The sequence below is a fragment of the Clarias gariepinus genome, chromosome 20 (genome assembly GCF_024256425.1).
Source record: "Clarias gariepinus isolate MV-2021 ecotype Netherlands chromosome 20, CGAR_prim_01v2, whole genome shotgun sequence".
In the NCBI taxonomy this organism is placed as follows: domain Eukaryota; kingdom Metazoa; phylum Chordata; class Actinopteri; order Siluriformes; family Clariidae; genus Clarias; species Clarias gariepinus.
In genome coordinates this window covers 22,464,111-22,490,940 of record NC_071119.1, presented here as the reverse complement: position 1 = coordinate 22,490,940, position 26,830 = coordinate 22,464,111, and the positions used below count along the sequence as shown (strand labels likewise).

Below are 26,830 nucleotides of genomic sequence, written 5' to 3'. Positions count from 1 at the left end.
AAGCTGCAAGGGGTGGACCATGAGGGCACTTAAGAAATGACAGGTTTAAACAGGCTCTAAAAGAATAGAGCCCACATGTAGTACCAGCACTGACCACTAGAGGGTTCATTACTCATTTATCATTACTCCTCATCATACTAAAAACCTGTTCTGCTAAATAAATATCTAAAAAGCAAATCTAGTGTTTTTTCCATTATTATATTATATGTAATATTTTTTTCTTTAAGGGTATTAAATGTTAAACTAATTACACTAGTAATAACAGGTCAAAGAAGGGTTTACTACTTTTTTTTCTAATGAATGCTGCATGCAGGAATAAACATGCAAATAAATGCATGAATGCAAAGCATCTGTGTTCACTTTACACATAAAAAAAAAAAATATTATGTTGGTAAAACCTGATTTCTTCCCCTTGAACATGAACTGAATCATTTTCCTGGAGCAGAGTTGACTCCACAACTCAGGACTCGTTTCACGACTAAGAGATTCGACTCCTTTTTTCCCCCCTTCTTTCTTTCTTACTTTCTTCCCCAGTCCGAAGCCTACAGCAGAACCGAAGGAGCACCTCTGTCTGGATTCTGGATTATTTTGTTCGTGCTGGAATTATTGGTCAACTAAAAATAATTGGGTAACGTCTGATTGAAGTTAATTATGCAGGATAAAATGTAACACAGTGTAAGCTTTGAAAATATGTTTGAAGTTGAACTTTCAAAGGTTTCACCTGTAAAAAAACTCTTAGTACCCAGAACTATGAAGAAAAGCTAGAGTTGATAACTTTGTGAAATATTTGATATATATGGTAGCTAAAAAATGGATCATTTATTAAGGGTTGTATTGCAATTTCTCATTCTTTTACTGCTACTGTGTGTGAAGTCGTGGGCTCAGGCGTATAACCTCAGTGTGTCTGTTGAGGAAGGTTTACCTGCAGGGACCGTAGTAGGGACCATTAGAGCGGCTTTTCCTCCAGGTGTACGAAGCAGTGGGTTCTTCATATCCGAGAGCACAGACTCGGACGTCTTCCGTGACCTGAAAGTAGATACGGAGACGGGAGACGTGTCCACGTCTGCAGTCCTGGACCGGGAGCGCACAAACAAATACGAATTTTCCACTAGAAGTTTAACAGGAGACGTGGTAAGGGTTCAAGTGGAAGTGAAAGACGTGAACGATAACGCCCCCGTGTTTCCTGAAGGGATGGTGATGCTAAACGTGTCCGAATGGACTCCAGCTGGGACAAGATTTCACCTGAATGCCGCAGGAGATGGAGATGAAGGCAGGTTTGGCGTTCAAGGGTACAGAATTTTGGAAAGTGAGGAAACAGAGGGGGTTTTTAAACTGGACGTAGAGGGGATGGATTTGGTTCTTGTGAAAGAGCTGGATAGAGAGGACGTGGACTTCTACTATCTAACCGTTGAGGCTTTTGATGGTGGCGTACCACCAAAATCCGGGTTCTTACAAGTTAACGTTAATGTTCTGGATGAAAACGACAACCATCCAGTTTTTAATCAGACTGACTATCTAGCGTTTATTTGGGAAAACGCCGCTTTCCTAACCCCTGTGTTCCAGGTAAATGCTCGTGATCCAGATTTTGACGTTAATGGCTCCGTCAGCTATGAGATCGACCCAATCCTTAGCAACTCAGATGAACATTTTATCATTGACACAAACACAGGTATCATTCGGGTGAATAAGATTTTAGATTACGAAACCAGGTCGTCTTTCGAACTGGTCGTGACCGCTCAGGATCATGGATCTCCTCCGAAATCGAGCAGCACATCGGTCGAAATCAGGATTCTGGATGTCAATGATAACAGCCCGAATATTAGCGTCGTGTTTTTGAGCGAAAGTGGAGATCCTGAGGTTTCTGAAGGAGCTGGTTATGGAGATTACGTGGCCCAGATTACCATTTCAGACCCAGACTTGGGAGAACCGGACAAAGTCGGTGTATCCCTTCAAGGTGGCGATGGGAAATTCAGCTTAAAGCTTGTAGACGAGTTTGTGTACGTCTTATGCGTGGATGGCGTGCTTGACAGGGATGAAAGGGATCGATACAAGCTCAGTGTGGTCGCCTCAGACTTTGGTTCTCCTCCACTGAGAAGCGAGAAGTCGTTTGTTCTACGGATTACCGACGTGAACGATAACGCACCACTTTTCGAGCAGGAGATCTACCATACGAACGTTTTTGAGGACGTTCCTGAAGGAAGCTCGGTTATACAGGTCAAGGCCCACGATGACGACGAGAACTCTGGGATATTATACTCGATCTTACAGTCGGATCAAAGCTTCCTGGTGAATATCGACCCCCTGACCGGTATCGTCAGCACCGCCGCGGGTTTGGATCGAGAGCGAGAGTCGGACCTGGTGTTTTTGGTGGTGGCAGTGGACTCTGGTTTTCCTCCTTTAACCTCCACGGCTACTGTTAGCATCTGCGTCGAGGACGTCAATGATAATGGACCTGTCTTCCAACAGCAGATCTACAACGCCACCATACGAGAGCATCTCGCCATCGGAAGCTGCTTCTTCCAGGTAAACACACTGAACCTGGGTGTTCCAGGACTAATATTGGTTCTACTGAGGAAGTGACCATCATTATGTGGGTTCTACAAGTGCGGAAAGTGTTCGAGTCCCAAATAGCCCCATATCACAAGCAAACACACAATGTTAGTGTCACTGCTACAAATGCACACACACACACACATATACAGAAAGTGGTTCTTTATGAATTAGGAGACAGCGCTAACCGACGGTGAAAGAGCGAGACTGTTTACTCTTCTCAGTACAAAGAGCGCAGTGTTATTGCAAGGTGGGAGTCGTGTGTGTGTGTGTGTGTGTGAATGACTGGCTTGAATCCTGGCACTACATTTCTAAAACAAACATTAAAACTTATTCAGAATAAGACAATATACATTGTTTTATATATAAAACTGTGTAATATATTAAAGAAATAAAAGAAAAAGGAGAGTAAATACAGTAAAAAAAAAACAAGGGTGAAATAATTTTAGTTATTTGTTACTGTATTTCAAATACTTTATTATTATTATTGTATCACTCAAAATAATAATAATAATAATAATAATAATAATAATAACAATAATAATAAATATCAAAAATAAATATTTTAAATATTGTTGATTCTTATTATATTCTTAGTCCAGATCATATATCCTAGAATTATTATAAGTTGCATGCCATTTTATTATTTTTAAATAATTATTCTTGTTCTAACATTACATTTCTTTTTCTACTGTAAATATGAAACACCTCCGAACCCTATTACATCACCGAATCAAAGTATCAATTTCACACATTATATGATTACGATATTGTAGCTTTTTAGACTTTGACCAAAGGCTGTATACACACTCTCACCCACAAAGGCCATAAAAACCAGTATAACACACTTAAATTGCAGGACGGGAACGATCAAACGCTGCTGAAGCGCTGGGCTGTAGGACATGAAAGATAGCGACACGAGAAATACAAGCTGTCATAAACTGTACGTGACAGATGAGAAGAAGTTTAATCACCGTTTTATGGTCATTTCAACCGCATACATACAGCAGGGGCAGTACACGGTGGAATTAACCAATGCTCCTGGAGGACTGTGGTGCTGCACACTGTAAAACAACACAGCACAGAAACGAAGTGCACGACTGCAAGCCTGTACAGCTTAGAGAGTGATATTTCTACTGAAACCTAAACACTAGGGAGAATGTAGTGCCAATCAGTACACAGCGGCAGTAAAATGCAATCAAAAGTCCCAGTTTGACTTGAACACCAAGGACAGTGGTAGCTCAGAAGGCTGAGGCGCTGAGTTACTGATGGGAAGGTCAGAGGTTCGAGCCCCAGCTCCACCAGTTGGGCCCTTGAGCAAGGCCCCTTAACTCTACCTGATCTGTTTCATAGCCAGTGTTGGGGGACGTTACTTTTTAAAGTAACTAATTACATTACAAAATTACTGACATTAAAAAGTAATCAGTTACATTACAGCGTTACTTCCAGATAAAAGTAACTAGGTCGAGTACTTTTCCATTACAGAAAATGAAAACTCCTTTGTTATTCCTCATGCATGTTGTTTTAGTTAAGACCTTTATAATTATTCTACCATCATCACTCAGCCAAGTTTGGCCCATAATCTGTTCACTGTACTAATACCCCTATCTCACCTACGCGGTTTCGTGCGGTGGCCGTAAGTACGTTATAATAATGTTTTATATCTGTATTTAATCAATTATGTATATGTAATTGATCCTTTGTTGTTCGACTGTTGTTAACCAAATCAATGCATCGTTTTTGTTTGAGAATCAACGCACATTTTTAATTACTTAGCTTTTTTTGCCAAGAAATTATTTACAAATGCTAAAAGTAAAAAAAAAAAAGTACCACAGCTTTTTCAGAATATACAAACCATGTGTTGTAAGAGTATAGCTTCTTCTTCTTTTTGGGTTTATGGGTGGCTGATGCAATATCGCCACCTACTGGACTGGAGTGCTGAAAGGCAGGGGGGGGGGGAAGATTATCGCTTTGTATGAGATGTGCCATTTAAACAATCAACAACACAAGTTACAGATCATTTCACTCACTTCCTCACTTATCTTCTATACCGCTTTATCCTGTATTCATGGTCGCGGGGACCTGGAGCCTGTCGCAGGAGGCTTAGGGCACGAGGCAGGGTACACCCTGGACAGGGTGCCAATCCCGCAGGGCACGCACACATACACACACTATGGGCAATTTGGGATGCCAATTTAGATCATTTCAATGTTTTTAAAATAATATTAGTAGCATGTAATATTTTTAAACCTATAAGAAGCTTTATAATTAATAGTGTTGTTGCCATAGAAACAATAACCTATTACAAAAGACTATAAACCTGAGACATTTTGGCTGGTGCTCCTGACAGAGCTGCTGTTATAGAGTTAAGGAAAATGCATTAATATCTTCTGACCAATCAGAACTGAGAATATAACAGCGTTGTTTTACTCTCAAATTGATTTTTTTTATTTCAGATGACTAAAATCTCTTGAAACACAGAAAGAAGAATCAGAATATACTAGATAGTACTTTTATACAGTACATCCATGTGTCTCATATTTGCTTCTATTTAAAATAAAAAAGCATGAACATTTCCTTGAATACTAATACTACTACTAATAATGATAATAATAATAATAAAGAAAATATCTTGTAGGTAATTGCCGAAGACGCTGATGGAGACGAGCTCGGTACGGTGCGTTATGATTTTTCCGAGGTGTTTAACACCGAATACACACGCAATCTGTTTCACATCAACCCCATTACTGGAGAGATGTGTGTGTCTCATGACATCGATCGTGATGCAGGCCTGGTGTACTTTGACCTTTTAATAAAAGCTGAGGACCAAGTGAGTATGTTCTTTTTATAATATTAAAATATACAGTATATACCTGAACCAACTATAATAAGGATGTTCTTATTATTTATTAAGCAGCATTGATAAAATCAGAGACGTTGTATAAACTCATTTCCCGGTTCATTTCTTTGGATTATTTTCTCTCCTTCTCTCCAGGGAGGCCTCAGCTCACAGGCGTATCTTCACATCGATGTGGAGGATGTGAATGATAATGCTCCTGTATTTAACCCAGAGCAATATTCCACAAACTTAAGTCTAACTATTGAACCAGGAGCTGAAATCCTGACTGTTTTTGCCACTGACCGAGATTTCGACAACTACGGACGAGTCTCATACGAGCTTCTCCCTGGAGATCATGCGTCTTTTTTCTCTGTGAATGAATCGTCAGGTGACACGGACCTCAAATCAACATAAAATAGAATAACTTGGTTTATATTATGCTGCCTTGGCCATTAAAATCTTCGGTGTGTGTGTGTGTGTTGCTCACAGGCACACTCTCTGTGTCCTCGACTCTCTCCGAGCTGGGCACCAGCAGAGTGCGACTCTCGGTCTCCGCCCATGATGGAGTAGGCGTGGCCTCTCCAAGACCTGCTGACATCATCATTAACATTCTGCATGCTGACCACGCCCCTGCGCTCTTCCAAAAGTCCCATTATAGCTTCTCAGTGTCTGAGGATTCTTCTCCTGGCACCTCGGTGGGAACAGTGCGGGTTGTAAAATCTCACGGTAAGTTTCCTTTCAGGATTTAGTGTCACTCCAGCCAAAGGCGATACTTACCCACTCATTGTCTATACAGCTTTATCCTGTATACTGTATCTATCCAATGACGGAAACTTTAAAGGACTTTTTGTAAGTCGCTCTGGATAAGAGCGTCCGCCAAATGGCTACCTAATGGACCTGGAACCTATCCCAGGAGACTTAGGGGGCAAGGTGGTGTATAACCTGGATGGGGTGCCAATCCATCACAGGGCATACACACACACACACTCATATACACACTCATTTACACACTACAGGCAATTTGGGAATGCCTGTTAGCCTGATCTGCATGTCTTTGGACTGTGGGAGGAAACCAGAGTACCCGGAGGAAACCCACTAAGCACGGGGAGAACATGCAAACTTTAAAAATGATCAGAAACCTTTAAATAAACTCTTAACATATTAGCCCTGCAGGGCTGGCCCAGTGGTTAAGATATTGGACTACTGGACAGAAGGTCCCAGGTTCAAAGCCCAGTACTACCAAGTTGCCGCCCTTGGGCCCTTGGGCAAGATCCTTAACTCTCAACTGCTCAGATGTCTAATGAGGTAAAAATGTCAGTTAGTCATAAGAGTGTCTGCTAAATGCTGTGAATTTTTAAAAGGATAGGATTGCATAAAACCTAACAACGCCACATGCAACAACAACATACATCCAGGGTTGGGATGTGCATTATGTAATCTGTGCCCTGTGCATTACGTTTATAATTAGTAACTAATTACATTACAAAGTTACTGTCATTAAAAAGTAATAAGTTACATTACAGCATTACTTTCTGATAAAAGTAACTAGTTAGAGTACTATTCCATACTTTTTTACCTACATGGTTTTGCGCGGTGGCTGTAAGTACGGTTCATCAGGATTCACCGAGAGTTTTGTGATTATGTTTCCATCTTTCGCCCCGTTGGACCTCGCAGACCGTGCAGAACTTTGCGGAACATCGCCGACTCACAGTCGAACACTGCTTCTCATTGCGAGTCAAACCGCATAGGTGAGATAGGGGTATAACAGCAAGAATATCAGGGGTGAGGGGGGAGTGGTTATCGGGAGCAGGGCTTGTAGGACGACTTTCACAAACACACACACAGTATTGGAATGACTGCTGTCTGGCTCACGGATTACATAGATCGTCTGAATTACGGATTACATTTTAAAAAATATAACTAAATAACTGAGTAAATAAACAGTAAAACCTCAGATTACGAGTAACACGGTTTATGAGTGTTCCGCAAGACGAGCAAAGATTTGTAATACATTTTGACTTGTTTTTCTTTCTCCTGCGCTGCGGAGTGTGTATGTGTGTAATAACACACATACTGTAACATGAGTAATTTGACATTGCGCCGGTTCACTTACACACACACACACACACACACACACACACACACACACACACACACACTCCATCTATCTCTCTCTCTCTCTCTTGTCTTTAGTGTGTGTCAGTGTTTGAGTGTGTGTTATGTGTGTGCGCGCGCGTGAAATTGGACACCGTGCCGGTTCACTCTCTCTCTCTTGCCCTCGCTTTTAATGTGTGTGTGTGTTTGTGTGTGTGTGAAGCAGACAGGGGGTGCGTCACTCACACACAACCGGCATGGTGTCAAATTACCCGTTTGCGCACATAACACACACACTCTGCAGTGCAAGAGAGAGAAAAACACACACACACACGCAGCATCTGTGTGCATAAATGGAAACACTTATCTGTCTGGATTTACTTTTACTTTTTTTAAAGGTAAAGTGCAGGTTAATTTGTTTTATTTTTACTTTTTATTTAATTGTGTGTTAATTATTTTTATGTATTTATGTTTTTGGGCTGTGGAACGAATAATTTTAATTTCCATTATGTCTTATGGGAAAATTTGCTTTGGTTTACGAGTGTTTTGTAACTGTACTTAAATGTCAGACCTAACGTGTTAGACTACTCGTTACATCAAAAAAGTAATCCAAGTACTCTTTCAAGTAACTTTGCGTAACTTTGTAATGCGTTACACCCAACACTGCATGTTCTTCCTGTACTTTGTAGGTTTCCTCTTACAGTCCAAAGACATGTGATGTAGGCCGATGGGTGTTTCCAAATGACCAAAGTGTGAAAACGGCCATGTGAGCAAGTGTGTTCTTTTTTGCTAATGGGCAATAATGCATTAATAGAAATACTTTCTTTTTCAGATTTCATGGATGCTCACGTGTATCAAATCGCCTCTGGTGACCCCGAGAAATTTTTCACTCTGGATTCCCAGTCTGGTGTGATTTACACCAACATTCCTCTGGATCATGAATCCCTACCAAGTGCACTTCTCACTGTTCAGGCTCACACTGATACTCCATTCTTTTACAGCACTGCTTATGTCCACATAATCATCACTGACATCAACGACAATCCACCCGTCTTTCCAATCACCTTTGACCTCATCACGATATCCCTAAAAGCTCTTCCTGGGACAACGCTCTACGTGGCGCATGCTCATGACAGCGATAGCGCTGCTAACGGACAGATTCGCTACTCTGTCCATCCAGAGAGCCAGTTATTCAATATCCATCCTCATTTTGGAACCCTAACGCTAAACAGCAGTATTCCAAAAGGTTCTCCACAGAGATATGAGCTCAACGTGGTGGCTGACGATGGAGGGAATCCATCCTTAAGCTCCTCGATGAGCCTTACAGTTGAAATTGACTCTTCAACAAACCCAAAGAACGTGATCGCCTTCGAGACTCTAATCTATCAAGTGGAGATCGGGGAAAATGCTCAAAGTGGCACTGGTGTGATCCAAGTGCGTGCCCATTGGATCAAATCACAACCTGGATCACATTTACCCAGAATCCTCAGCTACTCCATGGAGCCTCAATTCCCAACACTGCCGTTCCTTATTCAGCCTGATAGTGGATGGATCTTTGTCGCTGGCGGTCTTGATTATGAGTCAGAGAAGATGTACAGATTTAACATTCGTGCCGAAGCTCATGGCAGTGACGAGGAACTGAGCGCTTCAGCCACTGCTATCATCTCGATACAGGATGAAAATGACAACATTCCAGTTTTCAGTAGAGACCGATACTTTTTCAGCGTCCCAGAGAGTCTGGACCCGCATGGCCTGATGGGAAAGTTGAACGCTACAGATAGGGACTCTGGGAAAAACGCACAGCTCTCCTTTATCCTGCTGTCCGACACCAAACACTTCCGCATCAACTCTAAAACAGGTGACACAGCGGAATCCATCCTTTGATCAACTTTAAACTTAACTATTTTTAATTATTAGGAAACATTTTTAATGAAAATGATGATGGCGAAAATGTTTTCTTACAAAAAAGCAATAAATAGCCAATGAATTACCTTCTACTGAAAGGTTAATATATAATAATAATAATAATAATAATAATATTTTTATACCTTAGATGCATATTTTTATTCATAAATATAAATTTTATTAAATATTATTACAGGAGCACATTTATATCTTTTAAAATATATTCACATCCCATTGGATCTGGAATTTCTAAATATTAAAATCTATCTATCTAATAACTATGAGGGGTCACAACAAAACCCTTAATTGTACAGAATAAGAAAACAGTAATGAGAGTAAAAAAACACCCTTATTTCTCCCTATAATCCCCTGTTACACTAATGCACTTATATAGTATGCAGATGGTCAGTTAGATAAATTTTTTTGTGCTTGTTTATGCCATGTAGGACCCATAAATTGGGCATTAGATGATATTTATACTAGTTCTTTTTTATTTTCTTGCTTTTATCAGGAGAGCTGATGAACTGGGCGGCTCTGGATCGCGAGCATCAACCTCATTACACTCTGAGAGTAATGGTGACTGATCACGGTCATCCTCGCCTCAACTCCACCACAACCGTCCACATAACTGTGACTGATGTCAATGACAATCCACCTCAGTTCACACACCAGCAGCTCAGTGTGCAGGTTCGCATCATTTAATCCACTTTTGCTCTCGCATTGAATGAGCAGAAATTAAGTCTGAATTCTTTTACTTGCTAAGTGATTTACATTTAATAACTGTCCAGAACATAAAGCATACATCTGTAATGGAAAAATTGTTATTATTATTATTATTATTATTATTATTATTATTATCATATGCAGTAGGTTATTGTTGGATATTGTTTATTGTACATATTGTTTTTTTTTCTTTTTTCTTTTTTTGTGCTGGCTGGTGCTTAAACAAGCCGATTCCCTCCCTATTGTGACCTCATATAAGAAGATAGGCCGTGGCTTAGCCATAGTTTATTTACATAGACACTGAAATGGCATGTTTAGAGAAGGAGAGAAATAAAGAAAATCAAGGGGAATATGAGAATTTATTATCTCAGGTTTTTCAGCTGGAGCATTAACTCACACACATTACACATTTGCACACACACTTTAGTATATGTACAGTATATGACCTTTAAATACAACCTATTTATAATCAGTATAGACTGGCTGATGGTGGCCCTTAATATCTGGGAAGGGGTGTGTGTAGCTGTAATGATGACGAGGGTGTGTTTTTTGTCATCAGGTATGTGCCAACCTTCCTGTCCGTTCAGTGATAATGAGCGTCTTTGCTAAAGACCCAGATGCTGGAGAAAATGGGACAGTCGCATTCTCTCTAAGAGAAGGTAAACACACAGTATGTCAGACACACATACCCAAGGAAACCCAAGCACAGGGAGAACATGCAAACCCCATTCACACAGAGCAGAGGCGGGAATCGAACCCTGTCCCTGAAGGTGCAAGACAACCGTGCTAACCACTCAACCACCGAGCCACATTTCATAATATGATGTGCTGGATCACGTGCTATTTTCCAAGTTGTTAAAAGTTGATTTTTATTTAATCTTGTAACTCTAATCTGTAGAGGGTGGAAAGAGTCACTTCGAGATTGACAGTCAAAGTGGAGAGATCAAGGTTACAGCAAGATTTGAGCAAAACCACCAGACGAATTACACCATGGCGGTGGTTGCCAGAGACAATGGCGTTGCCCCTGTGGAGCAGACAGCCTTGGTACACATACAGGTGAAAATTCAGGGTTTACTCTAATATCTAAATAATTATGTTTAATTATTTTAATAATAACAAAATATTTAAATGCAGGTCCATGCTTGCACCCAGGTGCGAGGACCTACAGCGGGCAGTGGTGATGTTCTGGGTTTCCGAAGGTTAACTGTCACAGAGGATGCCAGCGTGGGCTCTCTGATTGGCTCGATTGGAATTTCCAGGGGAGCCAGCCAGCTGTTGCGCTATAATGATGAAGATGGGAGTTTATACTTCACTACCGATGCAGCAAATGGCAATATTTATCTAGCCAAGCCTTTAGATTATGAGACAAATCAGCAGCACTGTTTCAAAATGTATCCCAGTGTTAACACCACTTTTCTAGTGGCTGTCAGCATCGATGACGTTAATGACAACACGCCCAGTTTCCCTGGAAACAGCAGCATTGTGGCGTTTGGAGTTGAGGAAGATGTCACCATAGGAACCATGGTTTATGTCTTTAAGGCAGTTGATGGCGATGCGACCTTTCGTAACAGTGCTATCCGTTACACAATGACCTTTGACCCAACCATGGCTATGGAAAACATACCGTTTAGAATTGATCCTGATACTGGGGAAATCGTAACAACTTTATTGTTGGATCGTGAGCGTAATCAAAGTTTTGCCTTCATTGTCACTGCCACCGATGGGAAACACGCCGAGGCGTTGACAGCTCAAGTGTTTCTACTGGACATCAATGACAACAACCCAGCATTTGTTTCAAATGACACGGTTCATGTGGCAGAGGACACAAAGGTTGGAAGTCTTTTACATCATTTCCTGGCCAGAGATGAAGATGAAGGCGTGAACAGTCAGGTGTCCTTCAGTCTGATCTCTGGAAATGAAGGTGAAGTGTTTCGTTTGAAGAGATCAGGTAAAAAAAAAAATCCTGTGGTGTGCAATAGAATATGAATAACTAAATAAGAATACATGTGTGCATAACTAGATTAAGCTTGGGTCAAAATGGAAATGGCAATGAATGGCATTTTTATATACCTTTTTTTGTACTCGGGCACAAATCTGTTTTGATTTCAAATTTATTTAAACCATTAACTAATTTAGTTACATATTTTAACAAAATCATGCATCATATTTTATTTATTTCAAGGTCACCTGTATTTGAACTCCTCTTTGGACTATGAGTCCCAGCATGCCTTTGGACTCACGGTGCAGGTCTCAGATGGGGGGACACCATCCCTATCCTCCACTCAGACCCTGACCGTGCTGCTGATAGACGTGAATGACGAGATGCCGCTGTTTGACCAGGACCGTTACCGAGCCAGCGTGATGGAGAACAGAGAGCCAGGAGAAGCAGTGGTTACAGTGAGAGCACTGGACCTGGACTCAGGTACAGTGCAGGAGGATAGATGAGTGAACAGTTTGGAAAATTGGAAAAATTACCACCATGTTCTCTTTCTTCCCAGGTCAGAATGGTAATTTGAGCTACAGCCTCTTGCCAGGTGCTGGTTATGAGTTTTTCACCATCGACTCACGGACTGGTCTTATCAGCACCTCCAGGAAGCTGGACAGGGAACTGCAGCACAGCTTCACTCTCAGAGGTGAGATATTATGGGTCATCAAAGCTTTAATGATTAATTTTATGATGATTAAAATGATTAAAGTTTAAAGACTGAAACACATAACAATGATAAGGATGCAGTTTTTTGTTTATGTATCTATCTTCTCCATTACTGTATAATGTAAAAGTGATTTATTTGCTTACACGGTTCTGGTTGTTCCAATTTGAACTGGTCATTGGGCTCATCACACATGCAGTTCAGGCAGAGGATGCTGGGATTCCTGCTCTCTCCAGCACAACTACAGTTCTTTGCTCGGTTCTCGACGACAACGATAATCCTCCTCAATTCTCCCAGACATCCTTCCACATCGTTATACCAGAGAATCTCCCTCCAGGAGTCATTCACACTGCTGTGACCTTTGACCCTGACAACGGACTCAACGGAACTGTGACCTATTCTATAGAGAGTAAGTGAACAATGTTTGTAAAAGGCGTTGAATGTTCATACGTGTTCTTGGTATAGTGGATATTTGACTAAGCTTGGGCTGGAACGTTTCTACTTAAATTATAATTAATTATAGGGTGTAAGATGTTATTGTAGGTCTGACAGTTTGCCTATGTCTGAACGCAGGATATCAAAGCTGAGAAGGCTTGAAATTCTCTGTGTTTTTTTTTTTTTTTTTTTATTATATTTATTGTGGTAGTTTTTTGATTTTCAGACATACAAAAAGAACACAATCACAAAACCAGACAAAACACATCTACAAAAGTGTAAGAACAAAAAGAAAAAAAAAAGAACAGTATCTCCTTCAACCAACCACTTCACTGTGTAAAGGCAAAAAAGATAAAAAATAGATTTTTACTCAATATGACATTATGAATAATAGTGGCAATAAAAATACAAATATTTGTATATAATCACCTAGGTACTTAAAGCAAAAGTGACAGGGGAAGTGAAAATAAAAATAAAAACAGAGAACGAACTAAAAGAAATGGTGTATTAAAACCGACACTACGATTACAAGGTTTCAAGTAGTTTCGCGATTATCTGAGATTTTTAACAGGTAGTTGAAAAGAGGCCGCCAAGAAACTTTAAATTGATCTATATTTCCAGACATACTATATCTAAGCCTCTCTACATGAAGGGTGGAAGAAAGTTCAGACAACCAAATCTTGAATAGTGGCCTTGACTTATTCTTCCACATGCAGAGAATAGATTTTTTTGCGATCATCATACCATACTGTATAGGCACTCGGAAAGCATTGTTAAGATGCTGCAAGGAGACTGACCAGCCAAAAAGAGCAGTTGCAGGGTCTAAGGGAAGTTCACAAGCATAAACCTCTGAAAGAAATTGAAAAACTTCTGACCAGAATTCACCGATTTTGGGGCATCCCCAAAAAAGATGACCAAGCGAACCCTCAGCAGATTCACACTTATTGCAAAGAGAGGAAATAGTGGGGTAAAAAGTGTGAAGTTTAACCCTAGAGTAGTGCAATCTATGTAACACCTTGTACTGAATAAGTTGGTGCCTAGCATTAATAGAGCAGGTGTATATATTTTTAAGACACTTTCCCCAGTCTTCCTCAGAAACATGAATATCCAGTTCCTTTTCCCAATCGTTTTTCAGATGGTTGGTAGAGACATCTAACTGACTTGTAAAGAAATCAACAAATTTTGTGACTAACTTTGGGTTATTGGGAACGCAAGTAAGTAGTTTGTGTAGTTCATTATCAGCTGGCAGAGTTTCAAAGTTCGGCATAGTGGAACGAACATAATTTCTAATTTGTAGATATCTAAAGAAATGCGAAGCAGGAAGGTCGAATTTCTCTTTTAGTTGAGAAAAAGTAGGAAAATTGTTGTCTATATATAAATCTCTCAGAGTGAGTATTCCTTTTCTCGCCCAACCTGCGAACACTGGGTCTAATAATGAGGGTTTAAAGGCGATGTTATGACAAACAGGAGCAAAAAAGGAAGTACCTGGCAGTCTAAATGTCTTACTAATCTGATGCCATATCCTGAGAGAGTTATTAATTATGAAGTGGGATCTAGCTGCAACTTTAGATTTCTCTGGGGCAGTAAATAGCAACGAAGAGAGAGATGAGTTTAAAGCACCACGCTCAATCACAAGCCATGAAGGGAGATCAGCTATAAGACTGTCGGGGCATGGGTCCTGCCAAAAAGTTAAGGCTCTACAATTAGCAGCCCAGTAGTAGTGTTGAAAATTTGGCAAACCTAACCCCCCCAATGACCTAGGCTTACACACATGCAATTTAGATATTCTATGAGTTTTAAAGCCCCATATAAATGGCAGTACAATGGAGTCCAAAGTTTTAAAGAATTTTTTTGGCAAATAAATTGGTAGATTCTGAAAAAGATAGAGAAATCTGGGTAATATCACCATCTTAATGGCATTCACCCGCCCCATCATTGATAATGGCAGGGTCCTCCACTGTTTTATATTGGTTTTCAGATTTTCTAGCATGGGTAAAAAATTTAATTTATATATATCTTTGGGGTTTCTAGATATATTAAGACCCAGATATTTCAGATTGTTTGTGGCTACTTTAAAAGGAAGACTACTCATAAAATTTGAGTCAATATTGTTAGTCACTGCCAAAAATTCACTTTTTTGCCAGTTTACTGAATATCCTGAGAATTTACCAAATGTTTCCAGTAAATTTAGCAGGGGTGGTACAGACTGTTCTGGGTTGCGGAGATACAAAATAATGTCGTCTGCATAGAGAGAAATATGATGATTAATTTGGCCTAAATTTGGGGGCAATATTAAAGGGTTCTTTTTAATGGCAAGGGCAGAAATTCTCTGTGTTGAGGAGAAAAAAACCTGCTAGTCAGCTGCTGGTCTCTTATCTTTTGAGATTGGTACTGATACAATTTTATACACTTTTCTGCCCGCAAATTAGAACATCTTCACTTTAGTGGGTTCTGATGAGGAAACACTTTTAAACATTGTGGAATATTGATATTTTTGGGAGCGAGATCTAATCTCTGGATTAAAAAAAAAGCAATAATGATCAGAAAGCTTTGACTAGATTAGGTAGCAGACGGTTAATAATGGAAATGTGTGACCACAAACAAGACTTCAGCCTTTATTGGTCACATGTACAGTACTGCACAGTGGAATTCTTTATTCTTCACATTTCTCAGCTTGATGTTGTACAGTAGGTTGGGGTCAGAGCGCAAGGTTAGCCACTACACGTATTCCTCGACTTACGAACATTCGAGTTACGAATTTCCGCAGATACGAATGGACTGCGGTTCTACAAACATTTATAGATGCAAACACTGCAGTGCACCAGTTACCAATATTTATAATTATACACAATATTTTCAGTGTATAAGTGATATACCGGTATATAGTATGTGTGTGCATATGGGGTGCGGGAAAAATGAGTCGGCCTCACCGGTTTCAATGAATCAGTCCGGGAGCACAATGATAGAAAATAATTGTCCTGTAAAGCTTTCCTGATGGTGAATATTCCTAATTGTGTAAAATCCACAACAAAACAGAGTTCACAGTCCAATACAGTGGAAAACAGCTCAGAGACAAAATATTGTCTGGGATTCCCCTTGCAATTAAAGGTGCTGTTACATTTGACATGTGTGAGATTCATTTCCTTAGACCCAATTACAGTTTTTGGCCACATGGTGTGGGGAAGGGGACAGAGATTAAGTCGAGTGGATTGGCTATGCTTTACATTATATATTTTGTTTCTAAGGCTTATAAGACTCACTTTGGCAGATTTAAGAAAAAATCTGACCAACATGCTTCAGGAACGGAACTCATTTGTAAGTCAGGGACTACCTGTATGCAGCACCCCTGGGGCAGGGTTAAGGGCCTTGCTCAAGGGCCCAACAGTGACAGCCTGGCAGAGCTGTGGTTCAAACTGCCGACCTTCTGATCATTAACTCAGAGGCTTAACACACTAAAAAAGCAAGGCCTTTTTTAGGCTTATGGTGATCAGGAGTATAGTTCTGTGAAGCAACACTGAAGTTCATGCGAGTAGAACAACCTAGGAATTTTCAAGCATGTCCATTTCTTTTCAGTCTCTTTTACTTCTGTTTTTCTTAGATACTTTTGGAGACTTCTTTATCGACTCAGAGACTGGAGCTGTCAGCACTGCAAGCTCTCTAGATCGAGAGAAACGTTCAAATTACACACTCATCATTAAGGCTGCTGATCAGAGTTCTACTCCTCTCACTTCCACTGCCATCCTTTTTATAAATCTCGCAGATGAGAATGACAACAATCCCACTTTTGAGCAAACTACCTACCACGCCATCGTTAGTGAAGACCTTCCTCTCGGCAGTGAGATTCTCCGTCTTCATGCTCGAGACCCAGACGAGGGTCCAAACGCTGAAATCAGCTTCTCCCTGATTGAGGAAGTGTCCGGGACTTTTTCTGTCAATGCCTCTACAGGAGCTGTGCGCTTAGCAAAACCTTTGGATCGAGAAATTAAATCGCAGTACAATCTCCGTGCCGTAGCGACAGATGGCTGTAGTCAGGGTCCGCGTAGTTCTGTCGTAGCCATCAGTGTTCAAGTGGATGATGTTAATGATAATGTGCCTCACTGCATTAACGACCCAATAAGAGCGTCCGTTAGTGCGGGAAATAACCGAACCGTCGCCATGGTGACAGCACATGATCCAGATCAAGGTGAAAATGGGACGGTGGTGTTCAGGTTAATGCAGGAAGATGAGCAATTTCATATTAACCAATCAACTGGAGAGGTGCAGATAAAATCCTCGATAACAGCCAGCATAGCGGAGACAAAGATGTTAAAAATCTGGGCTGTAGACAAAGGCTCGCCTGCTCTCACCTCCACCTGCCTTGTGATAATTACCCTCAACGGTGATGAGCCTCTGCTGCAGTTTACCGAGAAACACTATGAAGTGAGCTTGCCTGAAAACAGTGAGACAGGTACGGAATGATGTATTTTCAAGCACATTTACAACTGGAAACATTCCATGATTTTCTTGAACAAAGGGAAAAAAAGGAATGTTTGTTTTTGTTTTACTTAATTTAAATAAAAGAAAGGTTTTGTCTGTACATCGGTCAGAACTTGCTTTCTAAGTTATATCTTTACGTTTCATAAATAAAAAGGACCTAAAACCAGAAATTTTTCAAGAAGTCTGTCTGTCTGTCTGTATGTCTGTATGTCTGTCCAGCCAGAGTTTGTCACACCATCACACAAAACTGGCTGGGGCGAATTTAATGAAACTTTGCCAGTCTTTAAGTATTTGCCTGAAGTCAAGCCTGCACCATAAATTAAATCAAAATGTTGAGTCAAATCGATGTTATAAACAGTTCGTGCGGGATTTAATAATCTACTTTAAAATAAGCTACTAATGCGCTACTTGCTCAATGTAAACAAACACCTGCACGAATAGATATTAATTAGAAAAGATAAACTGAATATTTTTACTGGGATTAGTTCATATTTTCACTGTTGAATTTTAACGCACTGAAGTCATTTTAAGACAAAACTCCATCTTTATCCGATCTACTTCTTCCATTTCTCGTCTGTGATTTCAGACAACTAAGCGCCAACAAGGCGACCTTACAAAAATTTAATTTCTTTGTATTAATGAGTAAGACAGGGAGTTCTGCCGCACCAAAAGACTGACAGACATGTACGTGGACTTCAACCTGAAATAATAATATCAATAATTACATTAAAGCTGAGTTGTTTTTTAGCTTTAACCTTTTTACTCTTGCTACAAACTCTTTTCCTGTCAACGATGGGTCCTAATGTTTGTGTCTCGACATACAGTATACACACACTGGAAATCCATGTGAATTTCTAAAAGTGATCAATAAGTGTACAGTATATTGCATGTTAGGTCACCTTTAAGTACTATGATATTTTACTATATTTTATTTGTTTTAAAGGTTCCTGGGTGGGAAATGTTGTAGCTCACGATCAAAGTGCCACAGAAATTACAGTGAAGTACGGTATATTCAGCGGCAATGAGAACGGAGCTTTCAGCATCGATTCTAACACAGGTGAGACTGCAAACTTTAATACATATGCAAATATCCTTGTTCTCCGTTTTCCTCCCACAGTCGAAAGCCTTGCAAATTAGGCTAAGTGACATACCTAAATTGGCCATAGTGTGTGGGAATGACATTTGGTCATTAAGCTGGCAACCTGACCCCTTAAGTACCACTGAAACGATGGATGTAGGGTGGAAACGGTGGATCTTCAGGGAAGGGATTATCTGTTGCCCTATGTGCCGGATGACGGAGTGGATGGACCCGAATATCAACAAAAAAAAATCTAACTGAACAATCCTAAATCTGTTATCAGATATATGAATGATACTAAAATCCACCATCACCACATTTGGTTCAGTTCCAAAATAACCTTTCTCCTTTGTTCCCAAAGGTGACATAACAGTTAGAAATAAGCTCTTGCTGGACTTTGAGAGGGAGCGCGAGGTTCATCTGGTGGTTTCGGCAACAAATAGTCGCCATTCAGCCCATGCCAGAGTGACTGTCAGTCTACAGGATGTAAACGACAATGCTCCAGTGTTCAAACAAAGTTACTACAGAACTGCAGTCTGGGAGGGACAGATTGTTAATACTTATGTTACGCAGGTATGTGGGTTTGACTTGCTTAGTGATTACCAAAGACTAGTGCATGGGTCAAGAACATAATCCAAGGAACTAGTTTAGATACTAAAACTCTTTTTTCTCTCTAGGTATTAGCAATGGATGCTGATGGCGGTGTGAATGGGCAAATCGACTACTCCATAGTGAATGGAAATCAAAACAACACTTTCATTATCGACTCTGTACGTGGGATTCTTGCCACCAGGGCAGTCCTTGACCGAGAAATCATCTTCTCTTACAAGTACTATTAAGAATTGTACTCATTAAGGAACATAATGTATGTTTTCGTTTGTATGAATCGTATGTGTTATGTATAAGTTTTTTATCTCGAAGAAAACTAAACTATTTCTGCAAACGCTGGCCTCCCAGGAACTCCTCTAATGGCCCATTATATGTAGAAATGTCTTGGATTGAGGTCAGGACTGTACGGGGGATTTGGTAATAACTCCCAACAGAGTTCCTGTAAAGTGCAAGTGGTGCTGGTGAACAACTGTGTGTACATTTTTCAAAGACAGGCGCGTCTTCCCACAAATTGACGACAAATTATCCATCAATTTTCAAGGATCAGGTGTTTCATTTCCTTAATGTTAAAAAGATCGACTGTAGTGGGCTCAGAGCCACCTCGGCCAGGATCCTCATTCATGGACATACAGCCTCTTTGAAAACATTTGCACCATTCAAATTTTTTACTGTTGCGAAGAGTCTTATTACCATACTGTGCTCCAAGTGTCCTGTAAATGTCAATTGGTTTTACACCTTCATTCACGAGAAATTTCATCACAAGTCCCAGTTTGACTTTAACACCAAGATCAGATCAGAATAGAATAGAAAAGCATCTATTTCTAAACCTGGACAAAATTTGAACAAAATATGCTTTTTTTTTTTTTTTTTTGCAAAATTTGGTTATTCTTTAGTCAAAGTTCTGGAGAGCTTTTAGTAAATATTTAATATTGTCTTACTTCATTTTTTTTACTTCATATCTTTTTATTTTTTGCATACACTTTTCTAACAGGTTGACGGTTGAGGCTAAAGACAGAGGAAATCCTGCTTTGACAGGAACATGCATTGTTCAAGTTCAGGTTGTGGATGTTAATGACAACAGACCAGTGATACCAGCAATAGACCCAATAGTGGTCCCTGAGAGTAAGAAATCAGAAGAAATATAACACAATTAAACAAATACATTCGTCTTTGCATATGGATTAATGCTTAACAATTTAAATGAATCCTCTTTTGTTCTTTTGTTGATTTAGATTTTCCACCTGGCCATATTGTCATCCAAGTAAGGGCCAATGACGTCGATCTTGGTTCTTCAATCACGTACAGCTTAGCACAACCAGTGGAGGCAAATGGAAGCTTTGCTGTAGACCCCTATTTGGGAATAATCACATCTATCAAGAGTCTGGATTATGAGGAGCAAATCCTACATACGCTGACGATAATGGCATCCGATTCAGAACATAAGACAGAGGCACAGATAACTGTTGAAGTTTTGGATGTAAATGATAACGCACCCGTTTTCTCTCAGGAGTATTACCAGGTAGGTTCAGATATGGGGAAGTTAATCTCTTTATCTGGTCTGCACGGCTGGAGATAGGACTTGGCTCTGTCATTTTCTCTATGTATATGTTGTATATTGTTACTATATGGTAAACTTTACTGTCCCTATGTCCCTTATAATAGATTACATGACATAAATACACTGTAAATGTAATTAATACTGTAGATGTATATTTTACTGTTTGTTGTGCAGGTAATGTTGCCAGAACTGACACCTGCAGATACGTTCGTGGTGGCTGTATCAGCCACAGACAGAGACTCCAGTTTGAATGGCAAGATATCTTACAGGCTTCTCTCTTCCACCAAGGGTGGCTTCTACATCAATAATGAAAATGGTAATGTTTGAGTAAATGCCATTCTCACACTAAATTCATAGTGTCACAGCTGCCCAGTGGAGGCATCACATTGCAAGCATCCATTCAATCCATTGTCAAGCGTTAATTTTAGGTCAGTTTAGTAAAAAAATATATCAACAGCATATGCACTCACCATTCCCCCCTAACTCACTGTGGCATCAATTTAGAAACACCAATTAGCCTACTGAGATAATAATAAGAGGCAAAGATAAAAGAGACTTTATTGTCATTGTAGTGATAGTACAAAATTTATTTGGAAGCTTTCAGAGACAAGCAGCAATAAGAAATTTCAGAATAAACAAAAGAATAAAAAAATAATTACATTAAAAGATAATAAATATAACAATATATACAATAGAATGTATGGGAAGTGGGAAGTATGCAGCCCCTGCTGACTGTGTGGACAGTACGAGAATGAAACGTTCTGGTCTATAGAGCTGTCTATGCCAATCTGTGCCAATCTATTGCAGGGCACACACACATACACATACTTACTTACACACTATGGGCAATTTGGGAACGCCATTTAACCTAATCTGCATGTCTTTGGACTGTGGGAATAAACCGGAGTACCTGGAGAACCTGACAGTCTATGATGTAATCAGAATTCAAATGCAAAGGATGTGGCCCCCGAATTGAAACACACTGGTGTATCCTAATGCATTGGTTTTAACAAGCCATCCTATTGGCATTTTATTATTATTATTATTAAGGAAATGCCTATTTCAAGATATATTATCGTTAATAATTAATAACTAAAAATATCAAAATGCATAATTCTTCTGTTTTATGTTCTGTGTTATGTTTTATTAATTAATGAAGCCCAAATTAATTTCCCAGTATTGGACAACTACAGTGGAACCTTGGATTACGAGCATAATTCGTTCCAAAAGTGGGCTTGTATTTCAAAACACTCTTAAACCAAATTGAATTTTCCCTTAAGAAATAATGGAAACTCAAATTATTCGTTCCACAGCCCCTAAAAATTAGTAAAAATAAATCCAGACAGATAAGTGTTTTCGTTTGTGCGCACAGGCACTGTGAGTATGTGTGTATGTGTGTGTGTGAAGCTAAAGTAAGGAGCCCCTGCCCCTCTCCCTCTTCTCGTCTTACACAGTTACCCTTCCTCCACTCTTTTCACACACACGCTCGCACACAACGGAAACACTGTTTTATTGGAAAAATAAACAAGAAATCTTTCTAATGACACTTGATTAAGCGACACACTAATGGAATCGCTGCTGTAAAGTAAAAATAAAACAAATTAACCTGCACTTTACCTTTAAAAAGAATTGTGACAGAGCAGTGTTTCTGTGTAGAGCAGAGAGAACGTGTGTGTGTCTGTAAAGGCAAAAGTAGGAGGGGTCTGTGTGCGTGTGTGTGTGTATGTGTGTGTGTGTGTGTGTGTGGCACGGTGTCCATTGACGTGTGTGCACACAGACACAAAGACCAGGGTGATACAGAGAGAGAAAATGGATCTTTAACCTCTCTAATGGGACTTGCTTTTGCTTTACACATGCGCTGTACACACACGCATACAGACACAAAATAAAATATGTTTGACCCACACACACATTTTTCAAGTCCAAATTTATTTTAAAATCTTTGCTCGTCTTGCAGAACACTCGCACTTCAAGTCCAAATTTATTTTAAAATCTTTGCTCGTCTTGCAGAACACTCGCATTACTCGCAATCCGTGGTTTCACTATACTTAGTTGAATTAAAATGCATATATTTTAATTAAGTCCTTTCTTTTTTTGCCCAGGTTCTATTTATACCAACAAGCCTTTGAAGTATGCCACTGGCAACAATGTCATTCGGCTTCTGGTGGAAGCTCGGGATGCAGGCGATCCTAGTCTTTCTTCTGTCACATCTGTAGATATTGAGGTGCTGGACTACAATGACCATGCACCTTTTTTCCAGAACAACACATATCATGTTGGTGTGTGTGAAGACACATCTGTTGGAAGTGTACTCCTTACCTTGCTGGCTCATGACCACGATTATTCTGAGGAAAATACCCATTTAGACTATATCATTACTGGGGGAAATGAGGAGAGACGTTTCTGCATTGAAGCCAGTACAGTGCCTACAGAGCTCCAGAGAAGTACTGTGGGGTATTTAGTGCTATGTGACACTCTGGACAGAGAGACCACAGGGACTTACTCATTGACTGTTACTGTGATGGACAGAGGAGTACCTCGACTAAACAGCTCAACGATAGTTTCAATTATAGTGCTTGATATTAATGACAACGAACCAGTCTTTAGCAGTTTGGAATACTATGTGCAGGTCAGTGAAAACAACCAGTTAAGTTCTTTCCTGGTCTTGGTGTCTGCTCAAGATCCTGACCTTGGACCAAATGGCACCATAAGGTATGACATCATCTCTGGTAACAGTAAAGGTTTGTTCCGATTGAACTATCAAACAGGTGCTCTAGAAGCCAATGGGACACTGGATTATGAAGATGAAACAAAACACATCTTAACTGTCCAAGCATCAGATGGTGGTGGTCTAGACAACAAGAAAGTGTCCTTTACAGTGATATTCATAACAATACTTGATGAGAATGATCATTTGCCTTTCTTTAGGTTCCCCACCATAAATTGTTCTGTAGCAGAAAACCTACCTGCTTTTACTCCAGTATGTGTGGTCCATGCTATCGATCAGGATGCAGGGATTTTTGGCTTGCTGACTTACTCCATATTGACCTCCTGTTTCATCGACTATAGCAGTGAAAACCAAGACATGAGTGAGGCCTTTACCATTGATCCTCTCACTGGAGAAATTCATACCAGACAAATATTTGACTATGAGAGAACAAGTGAATACTGTTTTGTTGTAGAAGCCATAGACAAAGGAGATCATGGTACTACAGTAAAGGTTCAAGTAGACGTTGAAGGTGTGGATGAGTTTAGTCCAATGTTTACCCAGAAGCTGTACTATTTCACTTTGCCAGACAATGCCCTAGTGGGCCAAAGCATTGGTCATGTAACAGCCATGGATTATGACAGGGGTCTGGATGGCATTGTGGAATACAATTTAGCAAAGCCATCCCACTTTTTCAATGTCAACAAAAACACTGGCAGTATCTACATAACAAACCCAGTGTATCAAAGGAAAGGTTACATGGCCACAAGTGAAGCTGTTGAAGAATTCCTGATTCTGGCAAGTAGTCCAAAACTTGATTCCAGGTCAACAGCTTGCCGTGTTGTTGTGAATATTTCCAATTCGCCAGAAGCTCTTACCAGCATAGCTGTTCGTGTCCACACTGTCAGCCTTAGTGTTTCATTAGCAGTTTTTCTCTTGCTCTTTATAAGTATTATTGCTATAATATTGAGGTACAAAACTAAAAACAATAAGCTAAAGAAGACTGTTGTATTAGCTGCTAATATCAAGGATGGGCCTATAACATATACCGGTACCCATGGCCCAAGTCAGGACATGCGAGAAAGGAGTACCTCATGGAAGAACTCTGGCTCAAGCCCAAGAGGATCTGCAGAGGGTGAGACTGCTGAAGAGGTAATGATAGTTAATGAGTACCAGTGTCTCAAGCAGCCTGATAAAGTTATGGCTGACCAAAAACTGGGGATTCCTCTTGACTCAGACCAGATTTCCTGCAATTCAGCTGACATGTGTTTAGGAAAACGCCAACTGGTGGGAATGCCCAGTGTTGAGAGTCTTCATAATTTTAAAGAGGAAGGAGGGGGTGAAGGGATGTTGCCACACATGGTCAACATGATGGAGATGGATGAGGTCATAAGAAGCTGCCTGTCTTTATCTGAGCAACAAAATATCATTCAGGGATCTCCCTCTAATTTTACTTCAACAGAGAAGCACCTGAATTGGGATCACAACCGGGACAATCCTTCATATTGGAAGCCTTATTTCCAATTCCAGCCAACTATCTTCACCAACAAAAGCATGGTTTCAGAAAAGGAACATAGAGAAGGTGATATTAACATGGAGCTTTACAGCCTTCTAAGCCCGTCATCCCGGCCAAGCCTTAATGCCGTTTCTTCTAAGTTACCACAAAGAATGGAATCATTTGGTAAAATGCTCTCCAAACCGACATATAAATATTCATGTTTGGCAGAAAAAACAGGACTCAATAATTTTGTCATGACCTCTGACCTTTCTCCTTCTTCATCGCTTCTAACTCTGAGGACAACTAGTGCTTCTCCTGTCGTCTCAGAAACTGGACTGGATAGCTTTAACAAATAAATATTAGCTTTAACATCTAAATACCAGTAGATGTTTTGGACAATGCAACAATAAAAGTAGTATTTTTTTTCTGTGCAATGTAATATAGGCCTATTTAACTGCTTTAAAAACATTTCTGTTCAATAATAAACAGGATAATAAAAAAAGCTACTATACACTTCATATTCTGATTTTGCATTGCATTTGCTCTCTTGCTTCATTAAGAGCAGTCTATTATTTCTCATCGGAATTAGAACTTGTTACAGTGTTGAAATATCTACATATTTTATACACTTCATTAGACATGTAATTTATTACTCAATAAAGCACAAAAACATGGCAGAGAACTGTTCATTTGTTAAATATGTTGTTAACTACATTCATATTTTTCTTTTAAATACACAACAAATAATTAAAAAGCAATATGACCAGGGGATGTATTTTATTCTATTCACAGTGCTGTATTTCTCAACATCACTCTAAAAAAATGATCATCTTATTGTACAATGCTTGATATACAAAAATTTATGTCAAAGTTTGTTTGTTTGTTTGTTGTTATTTTGTATGGTATATAATGCAATATATTAATAAATTATTTTAATCACGAATGTGTGGTCTGAATTAGTTTGGCTATTTGTTGTAAATTAACAATTAATATGTATCAAAGCGAAAGACTCAAAACAAATGTCTCATTCGAGTGTCACCAATAATGTATTATTTAGCCACCTGATTTGGAACAGACAGGCCAATCCGGCCCAAACAGAAGGAATTTCGAATCCAAATGAGAGGGGTAGTGTAAACATTCATCAGCAGAATTAACAGGAAGTAACAAGGTAGATTTTTTTCATTACTGCACTTAAGTACATACAAAATTTTATGTACATTACTTGAGTAGTTTTATATAAGCAGGATAAAGTCCAGGACAAACAGGGTTTTTACAAGGATTAATGGGCAAACTGCAACCCAAGATGCACTTATATTTTAGTTGTATACCAACAACTAACGTGGATAAATGGCTGTATCTTCACAACTGGTATTTGCAAACATACTTAAAAAAGCAGTAGACCGAACTATCAAAACATTCTGTTTTATCTACTTACGAACAATATTTTATACTTTGTGTCTCCTAAATTTGATTGTCTAGCAATGTCCTTTCCTTAACATAAACACTATTCTAATGCAGTAGTACATATATTGTATTTTTGTTGCTGTGTTCTGTATGGTGTACATTAACTATAGTCCTAAATCTGCTTCTTCTGAATATTTGCCTACTGTAAAAATTTCTATACAAATAATCTAAAATTCAAGGTTATATGTTAGCATATTACGTGAAAATGTACCAATGCAGAACCTGTTTAAGTATTCAAAAAGT

At 39.5% G+C, this 26,830-nt stretch overlaps 1 protein-coding gene across 1 annotated transcript; it reads left to right on the top strand.

Moving 5' to 3' along the window:
• The first annotated feature begins 746 nt into the window (after window positions 1–746).
• dchs2 (dachsous cadherin-related 2) lies at window positions 747–26,014 on the top strand. The gene is made up of 20 exons (XM_053479438.1): window positions 747–2,523; window positions 5,189–5,380; window positions 5,546–5,777; window positions 5,879–6,115; window positions 8,316–9,341; window positions 9,900–10,075; window positions 10,671–10,770; window positions 11,010–11,167; window positions 11,246–12,059; window positions 12,294–12,533; window positions 12,610–12,744; window positions 12,962–13,171; window positions 16,796–17,644; window positions 18,617–18,730; window positions 19,113–19,324; window positions 19,429–19,580; window positions 20,352–20,482; window positions 20,593–20,879; window positions 21,093–21,234; window positions 23,021–26,014. The coding sequence occupies exons 1-20, from the start codon at window positions 811–813 to the stop codon at window positions 25,477–25,479; spliced, it is 9,579 nt and encodes a 3,192-aa protein (XP_053335413.1). The 5' UTR covers window positions 747–810; the 3' UTR covers window positions 25,480–26,014.
• The last annotated feature ends 816 nt before the right edge of the window (window positions 26,015–26,830 follow it).